The 19348-nt window shown below is 38.9% G+C and overlaps 1 protein-coding gene across 1 annotated transcript in view; it reads right to left on the reverse strand.

The window, feature by feature from the left end:
• Positions 1 to 5728: 5728 nt before the first annotated feature.
• Positions 5729 to 19348, reverse strand: part of Wrn (WRN RecQ like helicase) — a 107715-nt gene continuing 94095 nt past the window's right edge. Inside the window, exons 32-35 of the mRNA XM_059244335.1 lie at positions 19073 to 19204; positions 16436 to 16598; positions 8702 to 8904; positions 5729 to 5952 (exon numbers count right to left, since the gene is read on the reverse strand). Coding sequence (XP_059100318.1) covers positions 5833 to 5952; positions 8702 to 8904; positions 16436 to 16598; positions 19073 to 19204 — 618 coding nt within the window. The 3' untranslated portion in view covers positions 5729 to 5832. The remainder of the gene's footprint in view (positions 5953 to 8701; positions 8905 to 16435; positions 16599 to 19072; positions 19205 to 19348) is intronic.

Here is a 19348-nt window from a genome sequence, read left to right on the forward strand (position 1 = left end):
TAGAAAGGGCTACAATCGCTCCTATTCACTAGTCACAAGCACATTGTTCTCCAAATGCCCCAAGCCTGTTTCCTCTTTTATACAGTGGTTTTCATGAGAGGCTTATAGTGGACCGATGTGTTCAAGGCTGGAGTCACAAGTCACAATTAACTCTCACAGCTCTGTAGAGTCTCCCCTCATTTAGTGTGAACTACGCATGCTCTTACGTACTCCATGCCTTCTCCTTACTCTAAGGGGAACCATATTGCTTTTCCTTTGGTCACTACTGTGTCCCTGGCTCCAGAACTATGCTCTGCATACAGTAGGTACTTGATAAATGTGTTAAGTCAACTAAGAGCCAGAATCTGCCTTGAAATGAGTCCACGTTAGGCTGCTGGCACAGACTTTCAGCTGAGTACAACTAGAGACAGGAGCAGGCCCATGGTGACATCCATGGCATGTCTGTGAGGCAGGCTGCCTTACTCTGGACACCCAGATGCTGTCTTTTCTGGTAGATGCTCCTACTGTTACAAGGGAGTAACAACTGCAATAGGGACAGATTGTTTGCTTGTCTGTTTGAGACAGGGTCTCACTGCAGTCTGGTCACTACCCTGCACTCTGCTGGTATTACATGCATCGTCCACTATGCCCAGCTCTGACGACTGTTAAACAGTCTATCTAGACACATTATATCTAGTCCCAGTAATAGCTCTAAACATTACCATGTATATCAATGAGGCTTAGAGTTTCTAAGTGATTTATCCAATCACCTAGCTAATAAATAGCAGGGCTATGGACTTTATAGTATATGTCGCTGATGGCTAGGGTTATACACGGAAGCTTTCATGGTCCCTGTGATTTGAGACCAGATGTGACCCAGATATCTCAACAGAAGTAAGACCTATGACTAGATAGACTTGTAAAGATGACTAAGGGTCCATATGCCTCCCCAGCTGAAACAGCTTTGGCTGGATCCTATAGCATGTGGATACTCCCACTCATTCATTCAACATTTTCTGGTTTCCTGCCTGGGGTTACTCTTTTCGAGGTGGCAGACACAGCTGTGGACAAAACAGACAAAAATCGCTCCTCCTCCTGTTGAATTCATATTCTTGTGGAACACCATACATAAACACAAGTAGCTGGAGTTTTTCTCTCCAGCTCCCACCAAGCCCCGGCAGTCCCGCAGCCCACTGACAAAATAAACACACAGACTCTTATATTATTTAAACTGTTTGGCCTAATGGCTCAGGCTTCTAGCTATCTAGTTCTTACATCTTAAATTAACCCATTTCTATAAATCTATACCTTGCCACATGGCTCGTGGCTTACTAGTATCTTACATGTTGGTACTTATGGAGGCGGCTGGCAGCATCTCTTCTCTCAGCCTTCCTGTTCCCAGAATTCTCTTCTCTGCTTGTCCCACCTATATTTCCTGCCTGGCTACTGGCCAATCAGCATTTTATTTATATAGAGCGATATCCACAGCAAATACATTGAGCACAACTTCTGGTATATTGGAAGTGGGATGTACTGTTTGGTAAATTGGAACAGTTAAGAGACTACAGTGTATTATGATGTTAAATAAATCAATCAAGATAGTGTTGTTTTGTTGTAACAGGACTTGGGATGCAAGCCACAGTTCTTAGTGTACTGGGCAGTGCTGGGATGGGAGCCACGGTCTTCAGTGTACTAGGTGAGTTCCCTGCCACTTTGAACAGATGAGAAGGACTGAGGACTTTGCCATAGTCAACAGAGAGTCTTATAAGAGGAAAGAACAGCCAGTGGGGACATACTGCCAGCTTGGGCATCTTCAGGAACAGTGCCAGATGGAACAAGAGATAATAGACAGGCAGATCCCACAAGGCATTGTGTGTCCTGCAGGAGCTTCATTTCAAGGATGTTCAATCCTGGGCAATGGTGTTGCGCATCTGCAATCCCAAAACTCAGATCACAAGTTTGAAGCAAGCCTAGAGGCCACATGACAGTCCAAAAAAAAAAAAAAAAAAGTCAAAGGAACTGTTCAAATTAGCTGCTGTTCAAATTAGCAGAGAAAAAATGTATTCACTATCAGGCAATATGAAGTCAGTTAAATAATTCATAGTATACCCACATAACAAATAATATATTGTAATAGTTTTCAAAACATGTTGCAAGACCCTCCATATTCTTAAAAATAGAGGGTCCTAAAGAGCTTTTATTAATATGGTTTACATCATTAACATTTACCATTTTAGAAACTAAAAGAGAATTCCCAACTTTCATGAAATACTTTTAATTTTTGAGAATTTCATAAATGAGTGCCCAATTTGCAGCATTTCCACCCCTGCCCACCCTGCCTCCAGCCTCCCCACAGTGTCCCCCCACAACTCGCTCTCAAATACATGACCCCTTCTTTAAGTATTGTTATACACGTGAACACATGTATATATGAAGTCCATTTAGCGTTGCTTTTATGTTCAGGGCTGACCACTTGGGATTGCACAACCTATTAGAAGGATGGTCCCTAGAAGATTCAATGTCCTCTCTCAGCAGCCACTGATCACCTACGGTTCTTCCTCTAGAGGTGGGGCCTTGGGAGATCTCCTCCACCAGTGTTGGCATGTCAAGTGGTGATGTCACTATGCCGGTCTTGTCTAGGTGACTGAATCATTGAGATTCCACGGATGTAGCTTTCATGTCATATATAGAAGTCACTATCCCACAGCAGAAGTCCTGGTTCTCTGGCTTCCACAATCTTCCTATCCTCTCTTCCACAATGTTCCTTGACTCTCACATGAAGGGATTGTGTTGTAGACGTTTGATTGGGGTTGGGCAACCCAAGGTCAGTTCTCTACATTTTGACCAGTTGGGGATTTCTATAATGGTCTGTGCTGCAGAAAGACGCTTCGTTGGTGAGGGGTGAGAGATGTACTTCTTTGACTAAAAGGATAAGTGTTTAGAATGAAGTTAGAAGTTTTACTGGTTGAGGAAAGCAGCGGTAGTAGGTTCTCCTCTAGGGTCCATGAACTCATCAGCCATGGGTTGTTGTCAGGTTCACAGTACTAGAGATGAATTCCCTCCAACTAAGTGGGCTGTACGCCCAATTAGACAGCTGTTGGTTACCCCCGAGATATGTGTCACTACTATACCTTGGAGCTATCCTGCCACACCGATCACAGTCGTGGTTCACACAGGCTTTACAGATGGATAGGACTACTGATTGCTTTTCTTTCTTGACAGTCTGCATAGCATCTTCCAGCACTATGAGAGCCAGTCCTCAGGGAGGGGCTTCCATGTCAGTTCCAGTGGAGTTTCTCCAAACCCTGTGCCCGGAGGGTGTGGTGTCTTCAGCAACAGGCTCTTACCTTCAAGTTCCCGGAGGCAACCAAGGCTGCAAGCAGGAGCCTAGATTGTTTGGGGAGACTTTTGGACTTCCCTGACCAACAATGTGAAGGGAGGTTTTTTCACACTTAGCATGCAGGATATAGTCTATTGTTCCTGAGAGGAGCATTACCAAAGGTAGTATAACTTTATTTAAACCACACACACACACACACACACACACACACACACAGAGCCAGGCCAGCCCTGTTCTACATTGTGAGCTCGGAGCCAAACAAGGCTACATTGAGACCCTGTCTGAAGAAACCAAACCAAGCCCAATTATACATAGATCTGTATTTTTAAGTAAATCATAAAGTAATGCTTCCCTGTGGCTTTTCAAACATGGTTAGTATTAGTTTCCCCCCTCCCTCTCCCTCTGTACTGTTCTCCAACCCACTGCAGTTAAAGTCCCTGCCTCGTTCTTCCCATTTCCCTTCACAGCACCTGTGTTATTTCCGCCCCCCCAACCCCCCCACTCCCAGGCTCCTTCTTCAATGCCCTCATGGTCACTTTTTACTTTCCTGGTTTCTGCAGTTACTCAGTATATGTGCAGTTACACAGACATACACTCATATCTGAGATGTTTTCCAAAGATTTATTGATTCGTTTAAAAATAGCCATAGTAAACCAGTTACACTTTAACATAAATACTGCTCCTTTTAATAACACATTTTCATAAAAACTTGTCAAGGATGGCACTGTTTCATTTCTGTAAATGTTCTCATTGTGTAAGTGAGTTTTGGAGAAGAGGCTGAGGTCCCAGTGTCCCAGTCTTCCACAGTCAGTCCATTTGGACATGCTACTCGGCCTGAGGTATAGCAGGAAAACCCAAATTCATACAAATATGTAGTTGAAAAAGACAGGCTATTTTAATAGCTTTTCAAATAACAGTAGCTATACCAAAACCATAGGTGTTTCTTAGAGATTATTTGTGGTGTGTAATAGGAAACTAGAGCCATTAGCTTTCGTTCTAAATAGTATCAAAAAATCAGGTGTTTATTTTATCCATCTCATTAGAAAAGTTTTCAGGTCAAGAAAAGCTGCCCAGGTTTCCAGCGAAGGATACAAGTTCACCAAGATTGTAAGTTCTACTAGAAATTTCAGTTTTATTACTGAGAATAAATACTGGTAAGTAATTTTCTTTAAAGCAACAGGCTAACTTCATTCGGTCTTGAGAAAATGTCTGCTAAATAACCAGGTCTAAAGAACCACGCATAATTTTTACCAGCAAGTTTTTGCTTTTCAATTCAATTAAAAAAAAAAAACCTATCCAATTCAACTCATAGTTCAAACATTTAAGCAGGGGTTTTCCTGCAGATGGCCACTGCACCCAGCATGAAGTTCAAGGCCATAGGGCACAGCAACTCGTGTGTTGGAGAAATACATGTTAAGGCACAGAAAAGTAGAAGTAACTAGAGAATGTCCATGACATAGTCAATGGGAACTACCTTCTGTAATAGGAAGCAGAAGAATGAGAACATGGACATTTTTATGTTTTAAGTATAGTTTGAGAGTTTTATAATAAGGTTCATTCACATATTACGATTATAACAAACTAAGAAAAGGAATATATAAAACTTTGGCAGGTTACAAAAAGCAGCTTTTGATTATCTCCTAATGGAACTTTTTTTCCCCACTACTCTGAATTCAAGCATGTATTTCTTCTTTTTTAATAACAGTGCATTTCTATTTACAAAAGAAGTTATTCAAAGGCTAAAAATAGATTCAAAAGCTATATGGTGAACTGCTTAAAGTTAAATAACAAAAGTTTACCCAGAACAGAGTTGAGTTTTAAATTTTTAAGTTCTTTGTGAAACATAAGACATACTAAGTTTTGGCATCTTCAAACATTGAAGGCACTCACAGTAAATAAAGAAATGAAAATTAAACATGTTTAATATTCAGTATGGAGGACATTGCTTTACTTGAGAACTCATAGACATTCTGTAGAAAATGCACAGCATTTAGTTGCTTTTATGACTGGAATCCTTTCAGCATGTTCCCCCATCTACATGGAAGCCAGTGTGCCACTGACTGGTCCGGGGCACTGGTGTTGCCTGGCAGTGTACGGATGGCATCTGCACAAGAAAGTGAGGACCATCCGTAACACGGGCCTGCTGTCTTCATTCACAGGACACCGTCCTGGCAAGTTAAGACTGCTTCATATCAACCAGTACACAACCTCTCCCCATCCTCCAAGTCAAAGAAACATCCTACATTTCCCACGTCCATTACTGTGGGAAGAAGAGTGACTGAGACACGAGACAGAGAGGCAAGGGCTCTGAAGGGAAACCCAACTTCGCACGCCTGGTTGTACTCGGGGTCTTAGACGACTCAGATGCCTTATCTCAACTGTGAACGGGTAATTAAGAACGCCAGCTGCTCAATGCTTAAGTGCGTTTTACTTTGGACCTTAAGAAATTTCAAAGTTAAAATATTTCTTTTCCTTCTTTACAGGAATAAAGACAGTAGGACACACAAGTCATCCTAACTAAAAAGACCTTTCTTTTTTGTCTTGGCCACTGATGAGGTGCCCATCTCAGCTGAGGGCACACTTCCTTTGGTAAACCACTCAGGTAATTTTCTCTTTGACACTTCAGATGACGTCTATCGAAAACAGAAAGACAAAGAAATGGTCATACAATGGAAAAGCCACAAGAGCTGTAAAAGTAACTCAGACATCCTGAATAATTCTCCTCAACCAAACAAAATGAAATAGAATTATCTATAGAATTCTTGTGGGGGTAAAAAATCTAATAAACAAATAAAAGAGAAAAAAATTGTATCGTTTCCTTCAGCAGTTACTTAAAATGCCATTACCATCCACTTTAAAGATGATTTGTTATTATTACTAGAATGTGTGTGTGTGTGTGTGTGTGTGTGTGTGTGTGTGTGTGTGTACACGCGCACATACGTGCTACATATAACAACGCCCATGTGGAAGTCAGAGGCATCTTTCAAGGGTCCTTTCTTTTCTTTCTAGCATGTTGCTATGCCGTGTACTCCACGCTAGCTAGTCTACAAACTTGTAGGCATTTTTCCTGCCTCTACCTCCCTATCACCATAGGAATTCTGGGATTACAAATGCATGCCACTGGATCTGCCATTTTCACATGGGTTCTAGGAATCAAACGCAACCATCAGCCTTACATAGGCAAAAGCTTTTATCCACTGAACATCCCACTGGCTTCACTATTGTCTTTCATGATACTCAAGTTCAGGCACTAATTTGCTAAGTAAAAAACTGGACATTATTTCTGATCTCCATAGTATGACACATTTATTTTGGGTTGATCACCGTGGTGAATTTAGGCTAACACTCATCTGGCATGCACAAGGCCCCAAGCCCAAGAGCTTTTAAAGAAAACAATAAAAAAAAAAAAACTTTAAAAGATGATGAATGTGAAGCCCTAGGAAGGCATATACACATGTACACACAGAGTTTATTGAGCACATGAAAAAGAAAACGGGATCTGACACCCACCCAGGGTCGTAGAAGGCCAGTAGACTGACTCAGTCACGGCTCCTTGCAGAGTGGCCAGGAAGCAACAAGCACTCAAAAACACTCACTGAATAAATGAAAAAAAAAATCTTTGCTTTGTAGACTGCTCTGAGAATTTCCTGATGACCACAGATCCCCTTCTCAGAAAAAGACCAAGTATACACATGCATAACACTTTGCATGTGATTTTAGGGGCTCATCTATCAAAATCCTTAGAACCTGGTCAAAAGCCCTTGGAAAAAAAAATTAATAACACAAAAGGAATGTTTTGTGCTATACCATCTGCACATGAAAAAACAAACAAAAAATGACTATTTGAAGTAGGTAAGTGCTCTGTAAACCTACTACGGTACAAATATGAGTATGACGCTAGGTCACTAGAGACTGAGAATTAAAGCACAGAAATCATGCTAATAAGAATACTCCTTAGAGCCAGGTGGTGGTGGTGGCGAACGCCTTTAATCCCAGCACTCGGGAAGCAGAGCCAGGTGGATCTCTGTGAGTTCGAGGCCAGCCTAATCTACAGAGCAAGATCTAGGACAGGCGCCAAAAGTACACAGAGAAACCCTGTCTCGAAAAAACAAAAAACAAAAACAACAACAACAACAACAACAACAAAAAAGAATACTCCTTAGAACTTAGCCAAGTTAATTTACTTACTGGATGCATTTAAAGGCTTTTATAATACGGTAGCTTAATTTAAGTCAAATGTGCCTAAGGTATAATTTATACCATTTCAAGAATGATGACTTTATATGCTTTATCAATTAATTTCTATATTTTATTGTGCTTTCTGCCTTTAAAAGGTTTCAAAATATTCACAGGTAAGGAAAAAAAGCCAAAGGTAATTAGGAAAAGGAATTGTATATTGAAGTTTCATATTGAATATTAAAATAGTAACATTTTATATTTAAGAAAACATGATAATACACAAAGCTAACTAAAGTACAGAATTTTAAAAGACTAATTTAATTTTTTAAAAAAATCAGTTCTCTTTATTTTTACACTATTGCGAAGAATACAAGTCCAGTGCTGGAAACCCTACAGAGATTACTGTAGTGCTAAAATGTAGAACCTCATTTGTAACACAAGTGTTAACAGCTACAAGCTACCACACCAAGCTTGCTGTGGGGGAGCTAGAATACTTTCAATGAGTTATTACAAGCTCAGCAAAAACTATAAGCACATCATGTAGACCCTGGAGATATTAAAGGTCAAACCATTTTTTTTTTTCCAAGACAGGGTTTCTCTGTGTAGCCCTGGCTGTCCTAGAACTTGCTCTGTAAACCAGGTTGGCCTTAAACCCATAGAGATCCGCCTGGCTCTGCCTCCTGAGTGCTGGGATTAAAGGCGTGCGCCACCACCACCCGGCTAGCAAAAAAATGTCATTTTTAAAGCATTTTAATATCATCTAAAATAACACTGAACACATATTTTTTCTAACTATGCAAAAGACTCCCTATGTTATGCTCATAACCATAACTATCCACCTGTAGAATACAATCTTCATACCAGAACATGAGAATCAACTAGGGGGAAGCATCTTTAATCAAATTTGTCTTCACTTCCATAAACCATATACGTTGTCATGATACACAAAGCTAACTCCATTAACTACATCTCTAGAATGAGGCATATTTTTCCAGATCACAAAACCAATACAGGTAAAATTTAAGCTGAGATTCTACACAATAAATTATATTTCCTTTATTGCCTTTTTAAAAACAGCTTTTCTTATATATTTTGAACAGCAAAGGGAACAGCACATACAGATTTATATATCACAATGGATCAACATGTATCCACTGAGCATGCAAAGTGACATTTTGTAAACACTCTACTTGTAATTAATACCTTGCTATCAGTGGCTACGTCCTTGCTTTTCTTGAAGCTCACACAGCTCTCTTCAGAGCTGAGGAAGCATCTCTTTCTGTTGGGGTCGCAAGAATGCTGGCTTCTGCTGTCACCACTCTCAAGGGTCTCAATTACCATGTGGATAAGGTACGTGTCGATGTTTTCAGGAACTAGCATTCTAATGAGTTTAACTTTATACATATCTGCAAAAGATAAGAAAGCCAGACCAACACAAGTTAAGGAGAACATTTAGAAACCTATGAGGTGAACATGATGAAACCCTATGTGCAAAGGAAGAAAACTGCCCAAGAAAGTTTTTGTCTTTCAAATGGTAACATCGTTAAGGGAAATAGAGTAACATCATGGTTTCCCCCCACTGACTTCTCCCAAGCCCTCAGCTCCAGAACAGGTCAATATTAAGGATGCTACATACATAGTCATTCTTTAAGCTGTCTTTTGAGAATAACAACAACCATGCATAGACCCTTTGTTAAAGGAAACTGTGCTTCAATTTCCAAATACTGGTTACAAATTAATTGCTCTTAAAAATTTATTCTTGAGGCTGGAGAGATAGCTCAACAGTTAAGAGCGCACATTGCTCTTACATAGGATCCAAGTTTAGTTCCCTGCACTCACATCAAGTACTTAAACCACCTGTAATTATAATTCTGGCTGCAGGGAATCCTATTCCCTCTTTTGCCTCTGCAGAGACCTGCACTCGTGTACACATGAACTTAACACACACACACACACACACACAACAACAACAACAACAACAACAACAAATTTGTTCTTTTAAAAATTACTCTTGCTAGGCATGGTGGCACAAGCCTTTAATTCCAGCACTCAGGAGGCAGAGGCAGACAAGTCTCTCTGAGTTCAAGGCCAACCTGGTCTACAAAGTAAGTTCCAGGGCAGGCAAGGCTATTACACAGAGAACCTTGTCTCAAAAAAACAAAACAAAAGAAAAAAATTACTCTTAAACTCTAAGTAATTGGTACTTGTGAATAATATTCTAAGATAATTACATCAATAATATATAGCATAACAAACCACATCAGTTACATAAAATGCTTATCATAGGTGAATTTCCTGGTGACTATGTTCACCATGATATTGTTTTAATAAAAAATTGGAGATGTGCAGTGCTCAAAGTCAACTCCATTGTATACATAGGACAGAACACCCGTGTGCTGTGGATGATTGTTTGATAAATAAAACACTGATTGGCCAGTAGCCAGGCAGGAAGTATAGGCAGGACTAACAGAGAGGAGAAAGGAAAGGACAGAAGGCAGGCAGGTAGGGAAGACACCAGCTGCCTTCCAGGGAGCATCATGTAGAGATAACAGGTAAAGCCACAGAACACATGGCGACATATAAATTAACAAAAATGGGCTGAGTATAAGAGTAAGAGCTAGACAATGGTAGGCCTGAGCTAATGGCCGAGCAGTTTAAATAATATAAGAGTCGGTGTGTTTATTTTATAAGTGGGCTCCGGGACTGGCGGGACTTGGCGGAAACTGGAGAGAAACTCTCCAACTACACCCGTGACAGAACTCTGTCACAGGATTTTGCTTTCAGAATGAAGGAACTCGCACGTGTGGTGGCAACACAATTAACTCATGTTTTATCAGTCAGTCACATTTACACACCGTGGAGGGTCTCCTACAGATAAACTACTACCTGTCATCGGAGCACATCCTCTCCTTTCCACGTCATACTCATCTTCAAGGTCAAGCACAAGAAAACGAAGCAACCCAGAACCTACTTATTCATCTCCACTTAGTTTATAAAACACATCAAGCATTCCTGCCACTCAATTCAACTCAGTGATCAGAAGCCAAGAAATTCTCAAATGACACCTTGAAAACATGAATTTAAAATGTTGATATTTCCAGGTTTATTTCTTCTTTTCTCCCAAGGACTGTGGCTTGCTACTCAAGGACTCATGCAAAACAGATTTTTTTTTAAAGGCACAGATAAAAATTATAAATAACTAACAAAAAAAGTAGTGCAGTTGGCTACCTACATACATTCCAGGCTTAAAATGTAAGACTGGTGCTAAGCATCATCTGAGAAAGGACTATGCACTAAACATGTACTAAATCATTAATGAGATTATCCTGTGAACCCAGTTAAAATGGTATTTGTTCTGGGGTCGATGCAACATTCTGATTATCACACAAGTCCCACCAGTGCTGAGCCGTACTCCGCTCTGTGCATACAGCAGGCTTGACTGCGAGCTCCCATTGTCTTCAATTTTTCTTTACCATTGTGCTCCGATGAACACTATAGTACATGCATTTTTCCGTATCTCTGGATTGCTCAGAGTAGGGTTGCTTATCCCCAGGTTATATACATTGCAGTTTGATGTACACTGGTAAGTCATCTCTAAATTGTGCTCTAATACTATAGCCATTAACCAAGCACATGCTACTGAACATCTGGAATTAACTCAAATTAATTATTAAATTTAAAAACCAATACTATACCAGTTCATTTTGTTCAACTTCAAAGTTTCTGAAAGCTAAATACAAGTCAGTATTTTTTTGATGTTGCTGTTTTCTCATCTAGCCCAAGTTGGCCGTGGACTCACTGTGTAGATAGTAAAGACCTTGAGCTATTAATGCTCTTGGCTCCATTTCCCAAGCTCTGGATTAACCCATGCACCAGCACACTGCTAAAGTATTTCTAATTAAACTTTAGCATCAGAAGACATGTTATAAACATAAGATGCCTGACTGAAAAGGCTTACTAGAGAAAAAATGTAAAATAGCTTGCTAAGAACTTTAGATTAATTCAACATTGAAATCATATTTTAGTATACAGAACAGATTAAACTCTTATTAAAATTAATCATATCCATTAAGTTTTTAATGTAGACATTAGAAAATTAAGTTGTCCTTGTGGTTAACATTATATTTCTATTGGGTAGTGCTGTTCCAGAGAAGTCACTGAATTTTCCCATATTTCAATCAATTAATATAACTAACTATACTGTATTATATTCATTTTCTTCTGTGAGTTATTAAAATTAGATAATGAAAATACACATCCTTAATTTTATGGTGTAAATATAGTATTTAAACTATTTTTTTTAGAAAAATAATCAAAATACTGAACTATAATATTATACTAAGGTTATTTGAAAAGAATCTTCATTTTTGAATAAAATTTACTTCTAAAATTTAAAAAATATGTTAAAAAAGCTATAACACACACACACACACACACACACACACACACACACACACACACACCAAAAAAAAAAGCTATAGCATACAAACATTTACCTCTAGGTTAACTACTGATAGTGATGATATATAGAGTTTGTATGACTGTAGGTGTCACTGGTATTTTACACACTTCTGCAAGCGGGTTCTGTCTTTAAGCTACGACTATCTTGAAGTCATCCTGCACGACGGCTTGGTCACTTGTATTAACTCTACCTCCTGCCACTCCACCCTCCTGCATATCCCGGAACTTGAATGGTAGCACTGGCTGTACCCCTTCAGTGTTTTAGCAAGGTCATGTCACCCCTTTGTGGAAGCTACCCTTAATTTTCCAGTTCCCTACACATAAGGAATGGGAGAAATTATTCTGAGTATTATCTAGGTACCTCATTAAATAGCTTACTTATCTTTTTTATGTAAATATTTTTATTTTATAATTAATTTAATTTTATGTATCAGCCACAGATTCCCCTGTCCTCCCTCCTCCCACCCCCTAGTCTTCCCCCCCAGTCCACTCCCCATTCCCACCTCCTCCAAGGCAAGGTCTCCCCTGGGGATTCAACCCAGCCTGGTAGATTCAGTTGAGGCAGGTCCAGTCTCCTCCTCCCTGCACCAAGGCTGAGCAAAGTGTCTCAGCATAGTCCCTAGGGTCCAAAAAAGCCAGCTCATGCACCAAGAATAGGTACTGATCCCACCGCCTGGGGGCCTCCTAAACAGTTCAAGCTCATCAACTGTCTCACTTATCCAGAGGGCCTGATCCAGTTCCATGGGAGCTCCTCAGCTATTGGTTCACAGTTCATCTTATAAGCATAGATAAGATACTCAAGATAACAAAAGAAGTTTGAAATTATATAAACATAGACAAACTAATAAAAAAGTCACAAAAACATAAAAACACAAAGTGACAGAGTGAAAATCTAGATGGGAAACAAGAGTGCACAAAAATAAGATTTCAATTCACAATTACTCTATTTTGGAGTTACTATTATATTATAAAAATACAGAAAAAATTCAATTTGGGATTGTGTAAAATTTAAATTTCAAACAAACTTGTTCATTAAAATACTGAAGTAGTTTAAAAGTTACAAAGTTGGTCTTGCCTATACATATGTACACTGAGAACACTAAATGGATTCAGTAGATTCTGTGTCTGTGGTGTGTGTGTGTGCATGTGTATGCACGTGTACGTGTGTGTAATGACAATAATTAAAGAAGAGGTCATGAATTTGAGATGGGATGGAAGAGACAGCAGTGAACTGGATAGGAGAGAGAGGAGTAGAAATGATGTAAAAACAGTATTTGTGTATGAAATTCTCAAAAATAAAAAAATTGATTTAAAAATTAATCTTCTAACATCCGAAATTGAAATTACTAAGTTCAGACTATAGAGGGCACTAGTTATGGTAAACAGTATTTAAAGGCATTAGAAAACATTAAAGGGAATAAAATTAATTTATTTTAGTCAAACAAGAGACTTAATAAACCTGAATTTTAATAAAATTATAATTTACATTTTATTTTGATAGCTTTTAAGTTAATTATAAGTTATTTGGCAGTATGACTTAAAATGGCATTAGTAAAAATTAAAACTTGGTAAATCATCAATCTTCTATATGATATTAAAATTACTTTTGCAGTTCCCTAGGCCCCCATCACTGTGCAAAACAGATTGGGAATGCGAAAGAGAAAAGGGTTTCTACTTTTGTTTCTTGGTCAAAAGTTCTATAACTTTATAATCACAAAACTTAGAAACTAAATTAACAGCAACATAGCCAAGTCAGACAGTTTCTATAGATACGTGGTAATGAGTTGAGTTAGAACAGTCCTTTTTTGTTGCTGTTATTCAAGAACATTGCTTAACTATTTAGTATATAAACACGCAAAAGACCACCAAAGCTTGGAGAATTCTCAAAGTCACACGCTTCTATAAAATACAATTTACCATTGTTACCTGTTGGCTCTTCATCAAAGCCACAGGTCTCACATACTGGTTTCATCAACCACGGACAGGGTATGGTGGTATATGCCTATAGTCCCAGCACTCAGAAGACTTAGTCAGGAGGAGGATGAATTCAAGGGCAGCATAGACTACACAGCAAGACCTTGTCTCAAAGCAAACAAAAAACATGTACTGAACATGTACACACATTCTCCTTACTATTTCTCAAACAATACACTGTAATAACTGACATAGCATCTAATGTTGTACTAGCTACATATTATATGTGATATAATGTGAATTAAAGTACAGGATATGTGTTACATGCATTTGAGTGTTACATTTTATAGAAGACTCTTGGACATCCACAGACTTTTATATCCCTGTGGAGACATGGAATCAATACTGAGGACTGATTGTGTGATTTTTGAAATCTTCCTTTGTATACACGTACTTATTAACTTCATATATTCTTTTTTCAAGATTTATTTGTATTTTATGTGTAGACTGCTTTGCCTGCATGTATGTATGTGCACTGTATGTGTGTCCATGACGTCTGCACAGACCAGAGCAGGGCACCATATCCCCTGGAACTCGAGTTACAGACATTTGACCGTCACCATGTGGGTGCTGGGGACCCAACCTGGGTCCTCTGTAGAAGCAGCAAGTGCTCTTATCCACTGAGCCATCTCTCCAGCTATCAAAAAGGATAGAATATAAAAGTAATGAGCTTTAAAGTGTATTTTTAAAATGCTCTTAGAGATTAGCATTTTCTTCGTCACTGTCCTTCACTAATGCCACTATTTACTATGTACGATGTACCAAGGCTGGTATCCAGTGTACTTCTCACAATTCTGTAAAAGATAAAAATAGTATTCCTTTCTGTCTCATACATGAAAAACCCAAGACCTGGAAAGGTTTGGGTCATGTGCTAATGGTCCTAAACCATGAATTGTCAGAGATAAGACTGACTCACTGGTGTGTCTTCTGCCAAAGCCTTTGCATCTACCTGTCTAGACTAACTCCATCTGTCAGTCCATGGTTTCAGGAAGGCAGCCAATCAGCAGCAAACAGGATTGTCAATATATATATTTTTTTTAAAAAAGGAAGCAATGTTGCATAACATTGCCCAAACATGTTATCAAAATGTGTCTGAGTCCTAAGAGACAATGTATTTCTGGCCGAAATTCCAGTCTTTAGCTTTCCCTAAAACAGTGGATAAAGACTGGTACAACCTTAATCTAAACCTGCATGGTAAATGCTATTCTCCTCACTCGGCCTTCATGTCTAACAGACTGGTCAGATGTCAGGAAGACTCATAGTTTTCTCGTAAGATGACTCACAGTTGAGTTACTCTGGATATTTTACCACAAAGTCTAAGATCTGGCCCTTGGGTCTTAAAGCTTATGAACCTAAAGTTACCCTTAGCAGATCCATGTTGACCAAGTTCCAAAACTATCAATTCATTAACTTAGAATTATAGATGCATAAGCATCACTCTAAGCCTCAAGTTTGCATGTCTAGACATGCTTTCTCTATACCCAGGTCTGTACAGAAAATCAAATTATAGCTAGACTGTATTTGAGAAAGACTCTCACTAGGTAATTCTGTTGCTTTATCACTTTACAAATTCTTGGGGTGGGGGACACAACTCTAGTTGTTTCCACATGGGAAAGAATTTCAGGTAATAAAAATAAGAATTCACTCAGTTTTGTTTGTTTTTAAGATGACCATTACTTTAGTCTAACAGACAGAATTTTAAAAATCAGATGTACCGTTTTAATGCTCTGACTGTATACTTGTGTATTTAAGAGGAACATTCTCTAATATGCCTCTCCTTTACTTCTGTAAAAAAAAAAAATGCATCGCTTCTTAAACATCCCCACGAGGCAAGCAGGGGGCTCAGCCCTGTGGCACAGCTGAGGTTCCTCAGTGGGATGAGAACAAATGATTTTTGGGGGGTGGTATGGATGTTTTGCCTGCATGTACAGTTATGCACCATATTTGTGCGTGGTCCCCACAGAGGTCAGAAGAAGGTGTCAGGGCTCCTGGAACTGGAGTTACAGGTGGTTGTGGGTCACCATGTGGGTGCTGGGAACTGAACCTCTGTCTTCTGAAGAACAGCTGGTACTCTTAACTGGCGAGCCGTCTAACAAGCCTGGAGAAGACGCTCTTCTACTGGAGCTATAAGGTTGCCATGTCAGCAACCAATGCCACTGACTGTTATTAGAAAGAAAAACCAGCGGCAGAGACCCAGAGACGTTTAGGAGAAAATGAGGAGCAATCAGCTGCTGGGAAGGACTATGGAGAAAGATGGAGTTTTAAACATGCCTCATTTGGACATGAGTGGGAAGATTATCATCTGAAAAGAAAGAATTTTTTCAGTATACTTTCTGTTGAGGAAGAAAGAATTTTTTTTCCTAAAATAAAAAAGTCACCCAAGGCAAGTTTCACCACAGCAGCAGGGTCAGTGCTGCTAATAGGGAACTGAGTGAAGCACTTGTTTACTTCATCTCCGTTGACTCGGGTCATTAGGCTGCAGAGAAGGGCTGCGCTCATCACCTGAGTTGACGGGAGGGTTTCGGATAACGTCAGTAATAATCTTCTGAACCTCTGGGGTCAGGCCAGCTCGCTCCATATCCAGGGGGTAGCCAGCTTTCACCGCCTGGGCTAAGTGCATGCCAACTGCCGTGAGAGGCAGGAGTCTATTCTCAGCGATGCTGTGCTGCAGGGGAAGAGGAAAAGAGCCAGTGAGTGAACACCTTCCTACTGCATCTCACAGGGAGAAAGTAGCTGACATCTTCAGGCAGCACATGGTCACTGAGAAATAAGCAATGGATAAAAATGTTCGTTTTAAATATTTCTTTAAAACTACTATAGATAGACCTCCACAGATTCCACTCTGTATACTGATTAAAACAAAATCACTCAACTGTAGTCAAAAATGCAACCCCCCTCTCCCTCTGTATTCACTTTAAAAGCTATTTGGTGTCAACCATCAGTCACCTTATGTAAGTCGGATAACTGTTACAATTGTTTGAAAATATATGAAGCTGTACTGTAAGGCTCTTGAAAGTGGACACGGTGTTTGGCTACATGAATTTCAAAGAAGACAACTCCTAAATGCTCAGTGATGACGTAAGACTCCAGAAGCACTCTTTAGAACGGTCCTGAGAAGACAGTAGTGTTTTAAATAGGTTTCGTTCATAAAATAGTAGCTACAGTTTAACAAGGATGTTTGCTCACTCTTATTATACAACTGAATTTATGATAATTACGACCAACTTTGGAAAATATGTCTATAAAGTTTTTTAAACAGATGTGGCTCCAAATACATTTACAATATGTATTAGGTAAATACGTTTTTTTAACAAAAAGCATTGATACTCAATTATGCTAACCTTCATGATATTTCTATCAATATATTTAGAAAGTCTGAATTCAGACTGTGTGTGAATGTTGATTCATTCACAGAGCAGACCATCTAGGACACTATTTTCATCCTTCACAAGTAGGTGTTGAATTGCTTTCATTAAATGTCTACTCTTTTCCATTAAAAAGTATGTACTATGTGTGTATAATATCAGGGTTATTTGATACTAGGCATCAAATTACCTCCAACTAATTGTATTATTGCTCATCACTAATTAGTCCTCAGATGCGTTTAATTTCGTGGTTAACTAGCAAGACCCTCTTAAGACTCCAGGGAGGTATAGATAATCAACAATCATTTTGCAAAATCAAACACTACTGCATAATATCATAAGACATAAATAAAGATATTTAATTCAATGCATCATTAATCATAAAATGTAATATATTTTATGTATTAATACTGAGTATTAGAATATACTTTATTCACAAAATTTGGAGCCCATTCCAAACTTTCTTGGTAACCATATTCAGTTACTGTATGTACATGGTCAAATCATACACATAAGGTATATTCAATAAGTACACATTACTGACTGCTTATACAAGATTTAACTTAAATTCCTACTAACCAGGTATTTTATTTAAAAAATAGCTAATGGAATCACTTGGTCTCTTGGCTAATGGCTTTTCTAATTTTAAGTGAAGAACCTGACTATCTAGATACTTTAAGTGAAGAACTGTACATTCTTCTTTCCATCTGACCATAAGATAAATAAAGTGTGCCCTGATGCATGGTGGGCAGGAAAGGCAGGCCCTAACCCACATGAGCTGCTCCAAATCAGTTTAGTATCAGAGAGGCCATGAACGCAGAGCAGGGGTTCTCATAGTGCCCTATTCTGGTGATCTCATAGAATAAAAACTCATGAGCCACAAAGACTTATGTTAGAACAATGAAGAAATATTAACTATGACCATTTTTCACAGCTATAAGATTTTGAAAAGAGTGTCCAACATAGTTTTGGAGGAAAAAAAAATGGAGCAATGTGTACTGGAAGACACAGAGTGAAGAGCAAATTTTTACAAAGTTATTTTCAGATCTTTCAATAACTTCCAAAAACAGTATACACTTCATACATACATAAGAGCACACTTTCACAGTATACACACATACACACGTAAGAGTATACTTTCACAATATATACATCATACACATGTAAAAGCACGCTTTCACAGCATACACATCATACACACATAAGAGCATGCTTTCACAGCATACACATCATACACACATAAGAGCATGCTTTCACAGTATCCACATCATACACACGTAACAGCACGCTTTCACAGCTTTGTGCTTTGTTTCTGGTAACTTACTGAATTTACTTTCTCTGGCAGTGCTCCGGATAGAGCCCAGGGGCTCCCACATGGTAGGTAAATTCTCCACACGGAGAGTGCAGGAGATTAAAAACTACACACATTCCGGATTACAAAGCTTCTCGTATTTCATAGCTAATGGTGTGTCTACATCTGGTATTATTTGGCCACATTTTATTTTTGTGTTTCTTAGACTATATACCCTAATAGTTTTAAACTGGTTATAAAACGCTCCTGCTGCACCTTCCCTGAGCTACAGCTGTGTTCTCCCTGTGAGACAGTCTCTGTTAAGTAATCATGGTCACACTAGACTTGCTGCTGTTACCTGACAGAGACAGAAGATTAAAGATGGCACTCACTGTATGACACAAAGTAACGAACCCCAAGTCACAATTTCCATAGTAAAAGCCGAGCAAACCCCAGTGTAAACACCCTGAAGGCAGCACTTACCAAGGACATTTTCTTTTCCTGGAATAAAGAATATGTGACAGCCACAGACTGTGAGAGGGAGTACTCTCCGTTTTCCACTTCCTGACTTTTCTTCTGTTCCTCTTGTGGTTTTGTACTTGAAAAGAGGTCTGTCTACAGAATTTGAAATGCAGCACAAATAATAATAATAACATAATGACAGACATAATAATACCATCAACATAATGATCAACATTTGACTGTGAGGCATTACAGGAAAACGTAACACAAAATCTCTAAATAACCAAGTTTTCATGA

The sequence above is a fragment of the Peromyscus eremicus genome, chromosome 17 (genome assembly GCF_949786415.1).
Source record: "Peromyscus eremicus chromosome 17, PerEre_H2_v1, whole genome shotgun sequence".
NCBI lineage: Eukaryota > Metazoa > Chordata > Mammalia > Rodentia > Cricetidae > Peromyscus > Peromyscus eremicus.